This window comes from Suricata suricatta, chromosome 5, assembly GCF_006229205.1.
Source record: "Suricata suricatta isolate VVHF042 chromosome 5, meerkat_22Aug2017_6uvM2_HiC, whole genome shotgun sequence".
Lineage (NCBI taxonomy): Eukaryota > Metazoa > Chordata > Mammalia > Carnivora > Herpestidae > Suricata > Suricata suricatta.
This window is the reverse complement of record NC_043704.1, coordinates 74,469,687-74,490,629: the sequence shown is the minus strand read 5'-3', so window position 1 is coordinate 74,490,629 and position 20,943 is coordinate 74,469,687. Positions and strand designations below refer to the sequence as shown.

Sequence of the window (20,943 nt, the reverse complement as noted above, 5' to 3'; positions counted from 1 at the left end):
CTCTCTGTGGGTCAGAGCTGAGTACCTTGGAGCAAACATACAGGGGACCCCTTAAATGATGTGGAGCAGATGACTGTGTCCTTTTCTCCTCCAAGCCCTGGTCAAACAAGCGTACTGGGCATAGGTAGCTCTGTCCTCAGGTTTGGCGCACTCTCCCATAGTTTTTTTACTGAATTTTTTTCAATCAGCTCTTTCTATGAAAATACACATATCAGAAGTATGTCCCAACTGTCAGTTTGGTGGTCAGGACTCATCAGTGGGCACTTGTTTTCTAGAATCTTATCCCCATCAAAAGCCACCTTCCAAGGTACAGAACAGTCAAGCCCATTTGACTGTGGGACTTCACAGAGCTAAAAGCCTTCCCTGCCCCAACCCGTTTCCCCACGAGAGGCAGTCTGCTCTTCTATGTGGGCAGTGACAGCAAATGGTTCACATCCCAGCATAAGATTGAGACATGTGCATATCAAGTCTGAAAATGCTCTGGCACGTAACTGAATTCCATTGGAGAATTGACTTCCATCTCTAACTGGTCTCTGAATATCCACTTGTCATGGAGCTCACACCTCATGGGGTCACCGGCTTCTACTGCTTTTTGAGCTGTTGGGGCAGTAGTCTTCGTGTCACCCTGAGGCCATTCCCACTGTGTTCTTTACCCACTGAGTGTGTCACCGGGCTCAGGTGGGAGACAGGAGAGAATTTAAGTATTTGCAAGCAATTCTCACATCCCTTGACAATACCCACAATTCTATTTTGCTGGGTAAAGCATTTTCTCACTACCTCTAAGTTATAGTCAATTTCAAGTATGGTCTTCAGAATAAGTCCCTTTTGACAAAGATTTGAGGGCTATTTGGCTGGTGGGGAAAGAGTCTTTCCTCCCTATCTTTTGCCACCCTTGTTGAATCACTGAGAATGGACCTTAGGACCAAGGTAAGAGCAACTCAGAGTCTCAGAAAGACAGACACTCATGAGTATTAGTTTTGTTTGGTTTTGAACACACCTCTAGTCCAAGCTTGGCAGGATGCCTGGCATTCACTGGAACATTAGGCCCTGGTATTAGCAAAAGGTTGCCTCCTTCCACCTGGCGAATAAGAAACCTATTCTTTGTTTGACTGTGAGATCACCCCAAACACCCAGTCCTGCTGGAGCTTTGTAATTGGGAGGTATTTGTAAACAACAGAAGGTTTTTTCAGGAGATCTGTGTCTGAGGCCTGGGTCTGCTCTCCTCTGAATCTCAGTTTTCTCACCTGTAAAAGCAAATGATAAAACCTTTCTTGCCTGAGTCCTGAGCGAATCGTGCAAATCAAATGAGCTAAGAGAGGAGATAGTGCCTGGTAAGGGGCTCTTCTAGGTGGGAATGCACTTGCCCAGGACTAAGTTGCAGACTATCTCCAGCCTTCCCTGTCCACAGCCCTCCACTCTTGAAAAATGAGAAAACTACGAGTTTTAGAAGAAGACATTCAGAGCTACCACATCTCTGCTGTGGCTGACTTTGTAAAAGGGAACATTTCTTTCTGTACGAAAGAAGACAATGATTCTGCAGCCTATTTAAATGATTCTTCACACCCTATTTTAAAACCAGAAGCAACAAGATACTTTCATGGCTGAGAAACACCATGTTTCCAGAATTATCTGCAGCCCCAGAGCCTCCAGCCATGCTCAGGAATTCAGCCAGGGAAGGGAATGCTTGCAGATGCCACTGATAAGGAGCAAAGCCAGCTTGGGACTCACCCCCTGTCCAGAACATTCACCTAGGATTTGATGTTTGTGATGAAAATTTTGCTTTTGCTTTAAAATACTATCTGTGGATGTTTTCCTAAAACTCAGAGTTATCTGCTGAGCTAACAGAAATCTGGATGTTTTCTATGTGAAATGAATCCAAGATAACAAAACTGTAATGGTGATAAGGGCAATTTATTGAAGCCTCAAACTTAAGAAATGTGTAGATTGCATAAGGACTTACATCAATTGATAACATATAATATTGTGGTACAAGACTAACTTTTCTCAAAGATAATAGCACAGGGGAGTGGAAATACCTGGAGTTGGACATATATCTCTGCTAAACTGGAAGCGTCAATTCTTTGGGATTCCACAAGGAAGTTGGCCACAGTAGTAGTTTCCCTAAACTCCACCCATCTTTGACATTTGAGTCCCATTGCCAATGGAAATAAGAGCAAACAGCTAGTCTGAATCTTTCTGTCTCTAAAATGGATCATCTGGTAGCAGGCTGTTTAAGACCCACACAGCCATCTCAAGAGCCTCTTGCAAACTTCAGGGCTCTCCTAGCCAGACTTGTTATTCTACTTTTCCATTTTGTACTCAGCCCCACAAATTATGTAGTTGGTCCAGCTTGGGTTCCTGGGAGAGAACTAAAGTAGCATGTATCAAAAGAGCATCAAAAGTTAAGAATTTCGAGATGGCAACAGCAAAGCATGAAACCAAACATGGGGCTCTTCTAAGCATGGGACCCCAGGTGACTGCACAGGTCATTGTCCATGAAACAAGTCCTAAACACAGGAGACTGTACTTCCCAGGTTCTTTGCCAAACTCCTGATTTAATGAGATTTGAGGAGTGGAAGAGAAGCGTTCGCTTTTTGGGTGAGGCAGTGGAAAGCCCTGCGCCTTCTCCGGTCTCTTCCTTTCCCATCACAGTGAATGTGGAGATTTCGTTTCCAGCCAGTGGAGCCAACAGATTGAAGCAGTCACCACTGAGGAGAGCTGGTCAGAGTCACCTGGACCATGAAAGAAGCTCTTGTGTATTAAGCCACTGAGACAAGGGACTTATTTGTGACTGAAGCATGAGCTTAGTCCATCCTTCCAAATATGTAGGGGAAGGCCAGAAGCAGAAGGAAATGTCCTAACTCTGAAAGTACTATGCAGGAAAGGAAGCCAGATGGTGAAGACTGGTGTAATAGCTCTCATGCACTTGTTTTTCCAACAATAAAACAAGAATCCAAAGGTGATCTTTCACATGTTACAATTCTATGACTACACATAGTGCTACTTTCTCTCATTTCATTTAAAAAATATGTTATCTAAAAAAAAAAGATTATATATTCTCCTTGTACTTAGCCTCCCAATCTCTGGGTCCATTGCCATCGTTGGCCCACTCTTGATTCACCAACACCTTCAATCCTTTCAGAATCAAGAGGAAGGTACTCTTCTGGGGGGCAGTGTTCTGCTCTGTAGAAAGTACTTTATCAGGTAAACTTGAATTTGCGACCATGATTGGATAGGTTTTTTGTTCCCAGAACTCCAGCTGGTTTTGTAAGAGTTTCACTGCTGGAAAATCACTGAAACTGGTCCCTTTTGCCATCATTGCTATGCTTTATCAACTTAGATATCATTTTGGCCTCAGAGTTGTTCCTCATTGCTCTCAAACACCGGGTTGCTGTAAGACACTCCCCGGCCACACTCTGGCATGTCCGAGTAGGACGTTTGGTTTAGCAGGGGCCAGCTGGGGTCGTCTGCCAGGGCCCTCTGCCATATCCGATACTGGCTTTTTGATTGATAGCCAAAACACCTTTTGAATGTTGTCCACAGGGCTCGGTTTTCAATAATGGCCTCCTGCAAAATGAGAGAGTTAATCTTTACAACTAGAGGTCAAAGCTATAGCCCTCCATAGACCCAAAGAAGGAACTACCACATTGGTGGCTTAGATTCAGCTTGACAAGAAACAAAAACAAAAACAAAAACAAGACTTGAGGCCTGTGCAAAGAAGTCCAATGTGGTTTCATGGGGTAGGTCTCAGCCTCTCGAGCTTTTCCACTCAAGGAACTCTTCTGGGAGAAGAGAGAGTTCCCAGTTTTAAGAATCTGGAAACACAGCTTGAAGTAGTCTGCCTCAAGGATGAAATTCCTTTTGAATCTCATATATAAATTACATTTAAAATCATTCAAATTCTGCCTTCCACTCCATACCACACTCCCATGGAATAACCTTCTAGAAAGATGTACCATGCATACAATGTGGCTTTGGTGTGCCTGCCAAATGACTCCTTAGTCATGAACATAGGTCAGTAAGATCGGAATATGAGATCTTAGATCTAACAATCTTAGACTTGGACAGACCTAGATTCAAGTTCCAGCTCCAACATCTACTGTAGAAAAATTAGTTACCTTATCTGAGCCTCAGTGATTAGAAATAATAATTCCCTTGTTGTGTAACTCCGTTATAACGCAGGGCAGGGCATTGGATAGGTGGCTTTCTTTACCACCTTTCTGAATTATTTATTTAACAAATAGCTATGTACTGTGGCCTTGTTCACTGTGGACTCTAACCTTCATCTACAAGTATTTCAATACAATGCATTTTTTTTAACAGTACAAAAGATATGTCTCTTTGGAAAGATTTTGGACTGCAATTCTGTTTCATGAGTTAGACTGAGTCTCAAATAGACCCCAAGTTATAACTTATAATACAGAGTGTATAAGAGGTTATTGTGTTAATTTTTCATTTTTATCATGTCATGAAAGTTAACCATCATGGAAGTTATTTAAAAAAACAAAAAGAAAAATATGAGAAGCCTGCTGTCCCACAGAATTATATTCATTTTGGTGTCTGTCAGTGGTATCTTTGCTAAACTGGAAGAGTCAATTCTATGGGATTCCACAAGGAACTTGGCCACAGCAGTAGTTTCCCTAAACTCCACCCATCTTTGACATTTGAGTCCCATTGCCAATGGAAATAATAGCAAACAGCTAGTCTGAATCTTTCTGTCTCTAAACTGGACCATCTGGTAGCAGGCTGTTTAAGACCCACACAGCCATCTCAAGAGCCTCTTGCAAACATCAGGGCTCTCCTAGCCAGACTTGTTATCTACTCTCCCACAGCAAGGCTTTTTTCCTTTTCTTTTTTCTTTTTTTCTGTCCTTCTTATTTAACAAGAGAATAGTAGTTCTCCTGCTGGAATAGGGCAGGATCATGGGATCCAATTAATGGTCTTAAAGTCTAGTTTATATCTAGGAAATCTTAGCAGGTTTTGAACAAAACAAAACAAAATAAAGAAACAAAAGAAAACACACATACAGAAACACATAGAGACTTTGGGGCTGTAAGACATGCTTTGAGTGTTTTCACAGTTCCAGTGGTGGAATGGCCTGTATCTAGAAAGGGAATCTGAAGCACTGCGAAGTAACCTGTCCTGTCAGTCTACATTATAAACTAAATGCAGAATTAGAAACAGAAGGAATCCCCTGGGGTGCCTGGGTGGCTCAGTTGGTTAAGCGTTTGACTTCGGTTGAGGTCATGATCTCATGGTAAATGAGATCGAGCCCCACGTTGGGCTCTGTGCTGACAGCTCAGAGCCTGGAGCCTGCTTCAGATTCTGTGTCTCCCTTTCTCTCTGCCCCTCTCCCACTTGTGCTCTGTCTCTCTTATTCTCAAAAATAAAACATAAAAAAAGAAACAAAAAAAAGCAGCCCCTTGGTGAAATATCATTTCTAAACAAAACAAAACAAAAAACTTCACCACACAAGCTCTTCAGACTGGCCACTAAAATAATTCACACATACATATATTTACACAAACACAAAAGTAATAAAAATGGCAAATGAATAGAGCTATCCAGATGAGCTCCTATAGCTTTCAGTTGGAGGTCAGATCATGAGAAAGCAAGGTAAGGATAAGGTCCCATTCAAAACTGTTTGTTGGGCTGATCTAAGATGAGGGATAGTCTTAGCTCTCTCAGCAGACCACGCAATATGTGAACTTGCCCAAGGAAGGCCAGCCATCGCCCATACCTGTCCCTTGAAACCTCTCTGGACCATCTGTCACAGGCTGGCCAGGTACAATGGGGTTAGCGCAGGAATCTTTAGTATCTCCTGTCAGCGACATGAGGAAAACATCTTGCTGCATCTATGATAGTCTGTGGTCTCTACCTACTCTGCCTGCCTCACCTCATCGGGCACGAAATCTTAGTGTCTGTAACTCTCCATTACAACTGCCTTTCACCACAGACCCAAATGGCTTTAGTTGGCTCCCGAATGCCTACTGACAGCAGAAGGGTAATTTCGAACAAGTGGAGACTTCAGTGCAGGGGCCTGGGGGTGAGAGCTAGGACCCCACAGTGTTATTTCTCAGTGTGAAACCTGCTGGGAACCTCTGCTAAACATCCACGCCTGTCTCCATTTCTCACTGGACTCAAGAAACAAAGGAGAAACTTAATCTTTCATGAGTATCATATTACCCTCTCCATCTGCTGGAGGCGAGCAGCGTCACTTCTGACATTTAATAATTGAACAAAGCTCTACCCAGCTTCTACTAGAATAAAGCAGGGTTTCAGAGGCTGTAGGTACTGAAATGAGTTCTTGCCAGCGCAGTTTATGTCTATACATAATCCATACACAGATAACTGTAGCACTGGTCCTCTTGCTCGCTGTAGATGCGGAGGAATACTCCTCCATCATCCAGATCTGCATTGAATTGTGCCCTGGGTCATGGCACATGGTCAACAAATGTTTGGGGAAAGTCCCTCTTTTCCCAAAAAAATCCCGCATGACTGATAGATACAAATGAAGAAATGTTAAGAACCACAAGGGATAACATAATAATAGTTAATATTTATCAAACATTTACAATGTGCTTCTCTGTGTTCACATTTCATGCTCACAATAACTGTATGAGGTAAGGTACCCTTATTATCACGATTGTTCAGATGAGAAAACAGAAATACAGAGAAGTGAAGGAGCAAGTGCTGCCCAGAGTCAGGCAGCAAGAAAGGCATGGAGCTAGGATTCCAACCCAGGCGGACTACTTCTGGCTGATGCAGTCTGGCTGACGGCAAATATGGTGACAGTAGAATGGCTTCCTGCTAGAGGATTATGGCCGACTCTGTTGCTCGGTTACCCTATAGCACATTCCTCCCAACCTTTTCCTCCCCACCTAAGAGGAAAAAGCTCACACACAATCCAAGCAAATCTGTCTACTTTTTAGGCATGGATCCACTTTCCCAGAATGCTTTGCTACTCAGGATGACAATAAGACACAGTTCTGACCAATGAGGTAGAAGAGGAAGTCTGCAGGGTGGCTAGAGAAAATGATTTAGTTCCCTTATAAAAGGTTCATATGTAACGGTTAAAAAGCCTGCTGGTGCCTCTCCTTCCATTACTTTCCCTGCATCAAAACAGAGACAATGCCCAGCTATGCAGAAGCTATTTGGACACCACAAGCAATACGTGCAAACATGAAGGCCAGTATCTAAAGATGGTGAGGCAGAAAAGTGAAAGATTGATGATCCCCAATGACACCACTGAGTTGCTACACCAACTCTAAAGCCGTTTACCTCCAATCTTCTTGTTAGGTGAGTCAATAAATATCTTGATCAATAAATATCTTGATTGTTTAAGCCACTGTTACTTGCCTAACCCAGCCAGTCTTTGGGAGAGCCCCATGAAGAGGATACTACCTGTGCCATAGAGATTGGAATAGCATTTCAGTAAGAAGATATTGGGGGAAGCTAAACTAGTCAGAGGAAATAATGTGATCCCTGACAGGGACACGGTACATAACATGAGATTATCTCTTAAAGGGCAACGTTCATCCTTTTGCAGCTAGGTACGAGGACACTCATGTGATGCTCTCTTATTAATTTGGTGGCTTTGGAGACCACTTGGGTTAGCACGGTACTTCACAGGGTAGTCTCTCAACCAGTAGTATCCAAATCACCAGACAACCCATTAGAAACAAACACTTGTGCCTATTCTAGACCTTTGAATCAGAAATGCTAGGAGAAGGGCTGGACAAGCTGGAGTCCTCCAGGTGACTTGGATGCCCACTCAAGTTTGAGAAGCCCTGGATTTGCATACAGAGAGAGGCTCCTCTACTTTAGTTCCATGTCCTATTCGGACACCAGCTCCTGTGTGGTTTTTACCCTGGCGATTACGTAAGGAAGGTGGTGCAGGGAAGTCAGGTTCCAGGAATCCCTCTTCACCGGCCCAGGGCTGTGTTTGCCACCGGAAACATGGCCACCCGGATTGGGGACAGATGGAATGTGATGCTCACCTCCCCTTTGACATAGCCACCTTTTCTAGAGGTGCCTCTGTTCTCCAGGAGGCTTTGTAGAATGGAGATTTGGCCTAAATAACAGCATTGAAGGAGGAGAGAGTGAACCACATAACCAAAAAAAGGAGAACATAAACTCATTTCACTGAGGAAATGGAGCAAATGGAAAATGAAGAATAAACGCCAAGAAAATCTCACTATGAATCTTATTTCCCATCTGTAAAGTAAAAGAAAGAGAAGTTGTTAAGTGAAAGAAGCCAGACACAAAACATCACATATTGTATGATTCCCTTTATGTGTAATGTCCAGAATAGGTAAATCCATAGAGACCCAAAGGTAAATTAGTGGTTGGCAAGGGGTGAAGAAGAGGGAAGGGGGAATGAGGAATGACTGCTAACGGGTACAGGATTTCTTCTGGGGTGATGAGAATGTTCTGGAATTAGTGGTGATGGTTGCACAACTCATTGAATATACTACAAACCACTGAACCGTATACTTTTTTAGAAGGTGAATTTTATGGTATGTGAATCATATTTAATTTCAAAAAATGAATTGAGTTGGCTCTCTATTTGTGGATTTTAAAAATGAACATGACCTTAGACACCATAATCCATTCTTTCCAAGTCCACCATTCAGATGAGAAAATTAACACCTTGTTTGGAACTCACCAGAAGAAAGCACCTGCTCATGTGGCCAGGAAAGGGAGCCCCTTGCACTGTTGAGTCTTAGCTAAAGCTGTTCTTTTTTCAGACTTCTAAAGAGTGCCCCGTCCATCCCTACCCACAGTGACCAGCAGCCTGAGGTCACTTACCTCCACAATAAGGGACACAATGAAATTGGAGCTGAGCATAATGATGATATAAACCCTCCACAGAAGGGGAGTGCAGACAAGCTGGTGGAAGATGGAGAATCACTGTTAGTTTCAAGACAAATAAATGTCAGAAAAATGTTCACACGTTCACAGTGTACATTTTCATAGGTTATAAATCATGTGTGTAACAGACATGCTTATACGTATATGTTTCATACATATGCATATTCGATGCACACACATATATAATGGAAACTATGATTTCTGCTTTTATTCTTTTATTTTCTTTCTTCTTTTTATTTTTTGGTGCTCCTGTAATTTCTAAATTCCCTCAAATACATTTGATTGAAATTTAACAAATTTGATAAAAGTGGGTTTTTTCCCCTGAATTGCTTGCTTCTAGTAGGGACTACAGAAAGGTGGCTCTATTCCCAGGAGGCTCTGGGGTACCCCTGTCAAACCTGAAGGGAGCAGGACTGCCCTCTTCTCTCTGGTGCCACCTCCCCCTCGGCTGAGCTCTGCTTTTTAGCCTCAAGCCAGGGTTTCACTCTCCGGGCTGGGGGCACATAACAAGGGTACTCACCAGTGGAGAAAGTGGGGCTGACATCAAGCTGTCACCTCAAGCCTTTTTTTCCCCAGTTTCTCTGTATCTTCCCCAGGCACTCCCCAGGCACACGATATATATATATACTTACATATATATGGATGGAGGGATGAAATGAAGACAAGCACACATTGTTGTACCTGGCACTGTCTCTCATACACTACCTTCTACACAGGGGGGATTATAAACTGATGCAACTCTATGGAGGGCAATGCCATTAAAATTAAAAGTTCAAAACCATTTCTGGGGATTTATCCTAGAGACATACTTGTGCATGCCTGAAATGATATATGCATAAGGGTATTGTATTGCACCTTTGTTTGGAATAGCAAAATATTGGAAGCAGCCTCAATGCCTATCAATAAAGAGCTACATATAAATTATGGTACATGTATGTATATTGAAATAATATATTTGCATTAAAAAAAGGAATGAGGAAGCTCTATGTACTGTTATGGAACAATTACCAAAATCCACGGTCACATGAAAGAACACGGAGTGGAACTGTGTGTGATGGGGGCAGCTATGTGTGCCCCACGCAGGTCCCCTGCTGGAAGGGTAAGTGGCAGGTGCTCCAGCGTTATCCTTGGAACCCCCCACCATGATCACCCCAAGCCCACACTCCTCATGAGGTGCTCAGAGCTAATACCTGAGGAAGACAGGCTTTCTAATCACACTCATTCTTATGACACACTAGCCATCTCTGATGGGCAACTGTGACTGGGCTTTCTTAGAACTGCCCTGTGGTCTGAAAGCCTACCCCTCTGGCTCTCCTCTCACTCCTCCGTGGGGGTCAGACCTACATCATAGTGTGGGACCTTCCCTTCCTTTTCGGGTTTCCTCATCTTTTTGCCCCTACAGGCATTTCCTCCAGAGCTTGCTCATGTGTCTCATCTCACTTTGCCACCTTCAGCTCAGAAGACCTGGACAAATGTAATCGTCTGCTATTTGCATAAGAATGTGCCAGAATATAGGAAATATGTGTGTGTGTGTGTGTGTGTGTGTGTGTGTGTGTGTATGGGCATATGTATAAAAGATGCTCAAAAGTATAAAATAAAGTGTTGTCATCAGTTTCCTCCAGAGAGGAGACCTCGTGGCAGGGGAAAAAGAATAGGAGGATAGAACTTTTTAACTTTTGAATATTAAACTATGTGAATATATTTCTATTTTTAAAAAAATTCATACAAGTTTTTTTTTAAATGAGCAATAACTAGGTTACAAAACAGCATGATTCCGTTTAAATAAACTGCATAAATCAGTCAGTGCACATTTATAATATATGAAATTTCAAAGATGGAAGGATATCACGACTAATGTTATAATTTTCTCTGCCTGCATATTCACGTTTTCTAGAATGTACCCACAGTTTTATGTAATAAGAAGAAAAAAGATTATTTTTAGGGTGAGCAACGATTCTCTGCAGACTCTTTGGCAGTCATGTTGGCAATGACCCCATACAGGCCCCCCGAAACTAAACAGGATCCCTAGTTTGTTGTACCAGAGGAATCAGCCTCTCTGTAAGAGTCTTTCCTCTTAAAGAGTGTGACTAGACCCAACATATCTTAACCCTAACTTCTGTAGTATTAGGAAGTTTTAACTCACTTAGAAGACTAGCAGGCAAAAACTATTTCCATGACTACTTACTCAAATTCACGAACATATTTAACAATAGTGGCAATTACGCGGTTACACAGTGACACGGTGATCCAAAGGAAAATGGAAGGTGGACATTAGTTTCTACGGCACGTGTCAGGAAGGGTTTGTGAAGGTTTTGCTGGTTTGCAATGAACTGTGGGCTTCCAGTGCTCATCTCCATTTGGGAACCTGATCTACAATGATCATTTACTGCCATTATGTGTCGAGGGCTATGTTAGGCACTGGTTGGTAATATGAGAATGAATAAGATAGGACCTTGGCCTTCATGACATGTGTCTTTGAGTTGGAGAGGCGGGCAGGCTCACGCAGCACTAAGTAAACAAGCCCATTCCTTTTTTTTTTTTTTTACCATCTCTTCTGTATTCTATTTATTGGTCTAAAGGATGTTTGATAATAATAAGCTTCTAATTCAAAAGTATAGGTAAAAGGAATTAAAATATACATTTCCCCTTGCTTGTATATATAAAAATCGTCTCTTCTAGAGTTTGGCATTTATCTCAAAATTACACACTCTAAGAGAGTTCATGAGGTAAGTTATGGCTCTTTGCAAACTAGTTTCGCAGATGTTAAATATGAACATACAAATACGTTTTTATAGAGTTTTTTTTAAAAAGATGTAAGTACAGATTTGAGGATTAACAGAAAAAGTGTTACAGGCAAACTGTTTTCAACTGCTTCAAAACAGAAGCATTTGGGGGAAAAAAATCACTCACACTTGAAAGAGAATATATGAAGGACTCTTATAAAAGAAAAATGTTCACTGCTTCTGAAATCAAGACCAGACAGAATCTTATTTCCTGGCCGACTTAAATTGAAAATATACAAATAAATGTAGTATTCTTTTTAACTCTACTATTCCAAAAGAATGATCAGTGTCAAGAATTCATGTCAATCGCACTTGTGACCTGCTTCGTGCAGTCAGGGAATTAGATAACTGTAAGCCATCACCATAGCCCAGAGATAAGACTTACGTCCAAACGCCTATATAATTCTGGAATATCAGCAAATAGAATGAATAGACACACACTCAGCTGTACGACCAGCACAAGGACAAATATATCTGAAAAAATAAGAACACAAGCCATCACTTAGAGAAATCAGAGCACATACTGAGTTTCACATCTATTGATCGACGTATTCTAGATTAACACTGATTTAATTGACTTGATTCTTTACATCCAAACACAGCATAATAAATGGCAAGTACTCATTTCTATGTGATGGGTCTCACCTTCACAATTTCTATGCATGTCCTTGAGGCGGGTGGAAATTTTCACATGCATGTTGTAAGTTTCAATGAATAAAAGTGGGAGATACAGAGAGAGCAACATTGACCTAATATATTTTCAAAAACTGCCTTGAAGACAGTTAAGTATCCGAGTCTTTTTAATGCAAGTCACCTGCTTCAGATTCTTTTCTGGATAAAAGGAGGGCTGTAAATTAACAAAGAGTTAAATTGCAGCCACGTAGAGGGCAGCATTTGTCTGCTTTCTCAGCCCAAGGAGAAGGGCAAAATAATTTTCTCTAAACAAACAAATTTTTATGAGGGTATTGATCCTTCTACTTGTGCTTCTAAATTTTCCCAATTAGGGACACCTGTGTGGCTCAATTGTTTAAGCATTAGACTCTTGATTTTGGCTCAGATCACAATTTCAGAGTTCATGGGTTCAAACCCCACATTGGGCTCTGTGCTGACAGCATGGAGCCTGCTTGGGATTCTCTCTCTCTCTTTCTCTCTCTCTCTCTCTGACTCTCCACTGCTCGTGTGCTCTCTCTCTCTCTTTCAAGATAAATAAATAAACTTAAAAATAAACAAGCAAGCAAATAATTAATTATAATTTCCCAATCAGAGAAGTAGTGATGGTATACAAATAAATGTTCCACAGGCTAACCAGGTCACCCACTTCTCCTAACACACACCCCACCCCAGTCCAGAATCTAAGGACGTAGCATGGACTTTGGCCAAGAGCCTCCATGATTACTATAGCCAGGGTCCTTCGGGCTGGACCCAATCCCAGGCTGCCAACCACGCAATGACATCTTAACCATTGTCTTCATGGCAGGAGACATGTTCCAACTGAGTGCTGTGACACTTCCCTCTCTCCACCTCCTCTCAGATGAATTCTGACAAATACTGACAAGTGAGGCAGTAAATGAGTCGTTCCAATTTAGAGTGGTACCATGAAAGGACACCTGGAGACAAACTTCTGGTGAAGGAAAGAGGTAGAGAAAGAAGCCCTAGAATTGAATGCAGCTTTGAGGAAAGGAGCAAAGAATGAAGCTGCAAAATGTGTTTTACAGAGCCTTGGAGTAAAACTGGAGCCCCAGATAGGCATCAACTCCACTGCTCCTCTCCCAGTGACCCAGGCACCTCTGTTCCCTCTGATGACCTCTCACCTCTTATCTGGTACAATGCTACTCACAATTTTTATACATGGGCTGCCTAAACGGTTTTCCTTTAGAGAAAATAAGAGCCACTATGATACAGTTGATTGTTCCCAAGAACCATATGGTAGTATTTTCGAAGCTTGTGAAGGCACTGTTACTTCCAATTTTTTCTGGAACAGTGGGAGAGATGGTTAACTTTGAGATGCTTTCATTTTGCACTGTGCAGGCACTAAAAAAAAGGAAACAAAAAAGGTAATGAAGTAAGATGACGGATCTTTATGGAGCATTGATACCTACAGGATCCCATGCCCTCAGTGCTTTTGTAATTACCTACACTTTGGGAAAGAGTATACTGAAAAATAAGGAGAAACACACCAGTACAAATAAATCCATACTTTGGATAGATGAATAGATAAAATATAGATATATGATAGAGAGATAGGTAGATAGATAGATAGATAAGTTATTCAATAATTTGGGTACCCATCATGTGTAGTAAGGTTATATGGGAAAAAGATGAGTAAACTATGATTTATTTTCTCTTGCAGCTTAAGATCTCTGAATATTGATAAATAGGGTGACCACATAATTTATCATCCAACAGGAACAGATTTGAATGTGAAAGGGAAAGACTAATATCTTCAGAAAAACTGGTAGCTGCCACAGGAGAAATACATGGAGGGGGAGGGAAAAATAGATAAAGGGGATTCAGAGGTCCAAACTTCCAGTTATAAAATGAGTAAGTCATGGGGATGCAAATTGCAGCATAGGAACTGTAATCAAAAATATCCTAATAACGTATGGTGACAGATGGACACCACTTGTCACGGTAAGCACTGAATGATCTGAAGAATTGTTGAACTGATAGCTTGTTACTAATGTAACATGTGTGCCAATTATACTTCAACAATTAATTAACTAAAAAACAATGTCATTGGGATATCAGGCTTAAACTGAGGCCGCCTGGGCAAATTATAACGCATAGTCACCCTAGACACAAAAAGGTCATGGATCATTATCACACAAGACAGGCAAAGGTTAAGTGCCAATGAATAATATCCCCAATCTGGGCTACAGAGAAGAGAAGATCACCAGAAAATTTCCCAAGGGCCTTAAGAAGCCAGTGCCTCCAGAGGAATGAAGAACAATTTGCTTCCTGTCATAAGGGCCAGATGATGTTTGATAGAAATTAGAGCGTGAGAAGCCGGAACGGAGCTGTGGCAGTACCTGTGTGGCTCCATGGAATACCAAGGCTGCCTCTGCACCAGAACGAAGCCCACAATGTGCATTGCGAGGCTGAGAAGAATGTTGAGAATCACAGAGAGCAGCAGAGGTGGGGAAGTCAGCCGTCCTGCAGGCCTGAAAGGCACCAGCTTGGGGTAGGCACCGTTCAGATTCACTACAAAATAAATTCAAGCATTATGCTTGTGACAGGGGAAAACACTGTGGTCTTCATCAGAAGAACAGTGTAGCTTCTTGGGCCCACACAGGCAAGGAAACTGACAAATTGAAATACATCAGGGTTTTGAGGGAACAAAATACAGTGAATAGCTCCAAACTCAAGTCATACGAGCAATTCTTAAAAGAGAAGACAAAACAATCATGAAATGGTTTTATTTTTGCCTACTAAATAGGCAAAGACCATCAAATTAGAGTGGAGGGCATGATGAAATGTGCACTCTTATATACTGCTTGTGGAAACATACGTTGACACAAACCTTCTGCAGGGCAATTTGGCAATGAACATGAAAACGTTGGAAACTGTTCATAACATTTGACATGGTTATTCCATTTCTGGAAATTTATCCTAAGCTAAAAATATCAGAGATGTAGAAAGATGTTCATCTTTGCATCACTTACAGTAAACTATGGTACATCTATAAAATGAAACAACAGGGAGTCACTAAGAAGTAATGCTTTAAAATATCCAATAACAATGGGCACCTGGGTGGCTCAGTTGGTTAAGTGTCTGACTCCTGGTTTTGGCTCAGGTCATGCTCTCACAGTCTGTGAGCTTAACATCTGCGCTGACAACTCAGAGCCTGGAGCCTGCTTTGGATTCTGTGTCTCCCTGTCTCTGTCCCTCCTTTCCTCTCGCTTTGTCTAACTCTCTCAAAAATAAATAAACACTTTTTAAAAGTAACTATTTAAGCAAATATAAAAGGCTGTAGGGGTGTCTGGGTGGCTCAGTCAGTTAAGTGTCCAACTCGGGCACAGGTCATGATCTGTTCATGGTTTCAAGCCCCACATTGGGCTCTGCACTGATAGTGCAGAGCTTGCTTGGGATTCTCTCTCCCCCCATATAGATGGCTGTATTATTGTATTTTTGAGTTTTAATCCCACTTAATATTTCTACATGGTTTAGAAGATGGGCACATAAAGAATAATACATATCTTTGTTGTTGGGCACAAAATGGATAAAGATGTAATTTGTGGCAACAACAATATAAAAGGAGGAGACAGAATTGTGAGGTAGCAGAGATTCTGCATGCTATTAAAGTTAAGATATGAATTCAAACTAGATCATTATCAATTTAGGATGCTACACACAATCCCCTTGATTATATATATGTAATGAAAAACCCAGAGATAGCATCATACTCAAGGGAAGGTGAAAGACTGAAAGCTTTCCTCTCTACGTTCACAAGCGATATAGTCCTATGTATTGGAAATCCTAAAGAATATGCAAGAAAGGTACTAATGGGGTGCCGGTCTGGTTCAGTTGGTAGAGCATGTGACTCGTGATCTCAGGATCATGAGTTTGAGCCCCATGTTGGGCATGAAGCCTACTTTAAAAAAAAAAACACTTCTGTTTATGTTTAAAAAAAGAAAGCTACTAGAGTTAATAAACAAATTCAGCTATCTTGCAGGAAACAAGGTCAACACATAAAAAATCAGCTGTTTCTATACTTTGGCAATAAACAATTTAAAAAAGAAATTAAAAGAACAATTGCATTTTCAAAAGCATTCAAAACAATAAAAATATCTACGAATAAGTTTAGCCAAAGAGGAGAGAGACTTGAACACTAAAAATCACAAAATTTTAGTCAAAGAAATGAAAGAAAACATAAATAAATGGCAATACATCAGATGTTCATGGATTAGAAGACTTAATATTGTCAAAATTTCAGTATTATCTGAAGTGATTTAGAGATTAAGCACAATCCTTATCAAAATTCAAATGGTCTTTTGTTGTAGCATGCTAAAGTTGAACCTCAAATTCATGTGGAGTTATAAGGGGCCCTGAATGGGCAAAACAATCTTGAAAAAGAAGAATAACATTGGAGGACTCATACTCCCTGATTTCAAACTTACTACAAAAACAGTAATCAGAACACTGTGGTATTATAACAAGGTAATATAGACCAGTGGAATGGAACTGAGGATCCAGAAATAAGCCCATACATCTGTGGCCAATTGATTTTCAACTTGAGTGTCAAGACTACTCAATGAAGGAAATAACAATCTTTTCAACAAATGGTGCTCGGGCAACTAGATTCCCACATGCCAAATAAGTGAACTTAGATCCCAAATTCAAACGATGTATAGAAATTAACACACGCACACAAAATTGACTTAAATATAAGAGTCCAAACCCATAAAATTCTTATTAGAAAACACAGGGTAAATGTACATGACCTTAGATTTGACAATGTATTCTTAGATATGACACCCAAAGAAGGAGATATAAAAGAAACAGTTTTGTTTCTTACATAAGAAGACAACATACAATGGGAGAAAACGTCTGCAATAATATATCCGAGAAGGTTTTAGTATCCACAACATGTGAAGAACTCTAGAACTCAACCACCGAAGACAAAAATCCAATTAAGAAGTGAGCAAAATACTTGAACAGACGTTTCTCCAAAGAAGACATGTAAATGACCAACAAGTACATGAAAATTTGCTCAAGATGATTAGTTACTAGGGAAATAAATTCAAAGCCATAATAAGTTACCGTTCCATACCTATTAGGATGTCTAAAATAACTTTTTTAAGTTAAGTAACAAATGCTGATGAGGCTGTAGAAAAATTGAAACCCTCATACATTGCTGGTGAGAATGGAAAATATAGTCACTCTGGAAAATAGTTTGGTGGTTTCTCAAAGAGTTAAATATCCGATGACCATATGACCCAGCAATTCCATTCCTATGCCAAAAATAATTTAAAACAGGGGCTCAAACAGATAATTATGCAAATATTCATTGCAGTATTTTTTACAACAGCCAAAAGGTGACAGCAGCTCAAGTCAATCATCAGAAAAATACAGAAAATGTGGTATATACTTAGAATCGAATATTACACAGACATAAAAGGAATGAAGTTCTGATACATGTCACAACATAGGCAAATCTTAAAAATGCTAATCCTAATTGAAATAAACCAGATACAAAGGAATAAATATTATACGGCTTGATTTACATAAACTATTATGAATAAGTAAATTTATAGAAACCAATAGTCTATTAGAAGTTACCGACCAGAGGCTGGGAAGAGGAGCAATGGGGAGCTATTACTTAATGGGTACAGAGTTTCCGTTTGGGGAGATGTAAAACTTTTGGAAGTACAGAGTGGCAATGGTTGCACAAATGTTCCTGAACTATACCCTTAAAAATGGTAAAAATGGCAAATTTTATGTTATGTATATTTTACCACAATAAAAAGAGTTAAAATATATAATGACATGAAAAGTTATAACAAAGTTAAATGAAGAAAATGTATGCACAACTATTCAGAGAACTTAATTCAAATTTCATTTATATACACACATCAGAATGCTTTAATGTGTTAGTTCTGAATGGTAGGATAAAGATGGATTTTTTTTCTCTTTATTTTATCTTGTAATGTTTTCCATCATTGTTTGACAATGAATATATATTAGTAACCATAAGAACAAAATATTGTCAAGTTATCTATCAAAAAATAGAGGAAAATCTAGAGATGCCTGTTCTTTTATTTATTTATTTATTTGTTTTAAAAATTTATTTTGATGTTTGTTTATTTTTGAGACAGAGGGAGACAGAGCATGAGTGGGGGAGGGGCAGAGAGAGAGAGAGGAGACACAGACTCCGAAGCAGACTCCAGGCTCTGAGCTGTCAGCACAGAGCCTGATGCGGAGCTCGAACTCACAAGCAGTGAGATCGTGACCTGAGCCAAAGTCAGAAGCTTAACTGACTGAGCCACCCAGGTGGCCCTGGAGATGCTTGTTCTTAGACAGAGAACAATTATGGAAGAAATTAGGGCTATTTTCAAATATCTGGAAGAAAGACTATTCTGGGGAGAAAACACAGACTGTGTCACCCAAATAGCAGAGCTGGGATGGGTGCAAGTTACATAGAGATTGGCTTGGCTTCATATGAAAAAGAACTTGTATAACAGTAAGGACTGGCCATGGGTATTCTTTCCAGAGATTTGACAAGTATTTTATGAGCCCCTTGGATATGCCAGACACTGTCAGAAGGAGAGGGAACACAGCAGTAGTCAAGATAGACAAGGTGCTGTTCTCACCATGCACACACTCTGGGGCGGGGGGAGCGGGGAGACAGGAAGATGCCAATAAAAACAGAGATGAAAGCATAATTTCAGATTGTGAAAGGCACCACACACACACACACACAATTAGAGAGCACAACGGTGATTTTTGTCTCCACTGCCACCATGGCGCCCATGAGAAAGTTTGTGGTGAAGAAGGGCAAAAAAAGAAAAAAAGAAAGTTCTGACGTTTGCCCTTGACTGCACCCACCCTGCAGAAGAGGGAATAATGGATACTGCCCATTTTGAGCAGTTTGTTCAAGAGAGCATCAAAATGAGTGGAAAAGATGGGAATCTCAGTGGAGGGGTTCTAACCACTGAAAGGAGCAAGAGCAAGATTACAGTCGCTTCTGAGGTGCTTTCTTCCAATGGTGTTTGAAACATCTCACCAAAAAACTATGAAGAGGGCACCTGAGCGGCTCAGTTGGTTAAGCATTCAACTTAGGCTCAGGCCATCATCTCATGGCTCCTGAGGTTGAGCCCCACATGAGGCTCTGCGCAGACAGTGTGGAGCCTGCTTGGGATTGTCTCTCTCTCCCTCTCTCTCCACCCTTCCCCCACTCATGCATGCGCTGTCTCTCTCGCGCGCATGCTCTCTCTCTCTCTCTCTCTCTCTCTCAAAATAAATAAATAAGCCTAAAAAGATACTTGAAGAAGAATAATTCATGTGATTCATTGCACATAGTTGCTAACAGCAAAGAGAGTTACAAACTGTGTTATTTCCAGATTAACTAGGATAAAGAAGAGGAGGAACAGGAGAATATATTTATCTGGAATATATTGTAGGAATTCTTGAATAAACTTGGTAAGCTCCCCCCCAAAAATAGAGCACAATTATGTGATAGAGAATAATTGGTTTGGTGACTATTTAAAGTGACCTTCCTGAGGTGGTGACATTTGAGCTAAGATTTGAATAACAAGAAGAAATCGAAGCCATATAAAGATGGAAAGGGAGAGTGTTTTCAGCAAAGAAAAGAGCAAACAAGGGTAGTGTGGTGATCACCAGCTTGACAATGCTCAAGTGACAGGAGGACAGGGATGCCTGAAACAGGAAGGGAGCAACATGCTTGTAGGTGAAGCAGAAGCGGCAGGGGCGGAAGCATTTTAAGTAAGTGGGTGACAATAAAATTTACTTTTCAAAACTAACATTCTTATGACTCTTTGAAAGGCAAATGGGGATGAGGGGAAGCAAGATCAGTGGTGAGGTTGTTGTGGGAATCCTCAAAGAAGGTGACACGGCTCTGTGTCGAGGGTACAGAGCTTTGGAAGGCAGAGCCAACAGAAACTCTCTGTAGGGATGTGAAGGGTAGAGGAAACAGAAACCAAGATGGCTCCAGGTGTCTGAACGATGAGGTAGGTAGCAGAACTATTTGACCAGAATGCATGGAAAGGAATTTGTATGTTTTTTTTTTATTTCCCTGATGTATTCTAAGTGCCTATTATGGTTAAGTAGTACAAACGAGGCACTCAATAAATAACTAATGATTTTGTTGCATATTGGGTCTGGTAGGAGATAAGAAAATACATTTATATGCTGATCCAGCAGGCAAGAGAAAAGGTGATGATGGTGAAGAAAGAGATTATTACAGAAACAAAATCCCCAAGAAGGTAGGAAGAGGTAGGATTAAAAGTATAAGTGGACTGAGATACCACCTCACACCAGTCAGAGTGGCTAACATGAACAAATCAAGAGACTATAGATGCTGGCGAGGGTGTGGAGAGATGGGCACCCTCCTGCACTGTTGGTGGGAATGTCAACTGGTGCAGCTGCTCTGGAAAAGTGTGGAGGTTCCTCAAAAAACTATCCATAGAACTCCCCTATGACCCAGCAATAGCACTGCTAGGGATTTACCCAAGAGATACAGAAATGCTGATGCATAGGAGCACATGTACCCCAATGTTCATAGCAGCAATGTCAACAATAGCCAAAACATGGAAAGAGCCTAAATGTC

At 40.8% G+C, this 20,943-nt stretch overlaps 1 protein-coding gene across 1 annotated transcript in view; it reads right to left on the bottom strand.

Moving 5' to 3' along the window:
• Positions 1 to 1,892: 1,892 nt before the first annotated feature.
• The window catches only part of ATP13A4 (ATPase 13A4), an 86,232-nt gene continuing 67,181 nt past the window's right edge, over positions 1,893 to 20,943 (bottom strand). The window contains exons 26-30 of the mRNA XM_029938730.1: positions 14,687 to 14,858; positions 13,495 to 13,688; positions 12,043 to 12,131; positions 8,812 to 8,892; positions 1,893 to 3,567 (exon numbers count right to left, since the gene is read on the bottom strand). Of these exons, the coding sequence (XP_029794590.1) occupies positions 3,355 to 3,567; positions 8,812 to 8,892; positions 12,043 to 12,131; positions 13,495 to 13,688; positions 14,687 to 14,858 (749 nt within the window). The 3' untranslated portion in view covers positions 1,893 to 3,354. The remainder of the gene's footprint in view (positions 3,568 to 8,811; positions 8,893 to 12,042; positions 12,132 to 13,494; positions 13,689 to 14,686; positions 14,859 to 20,943) is intronic.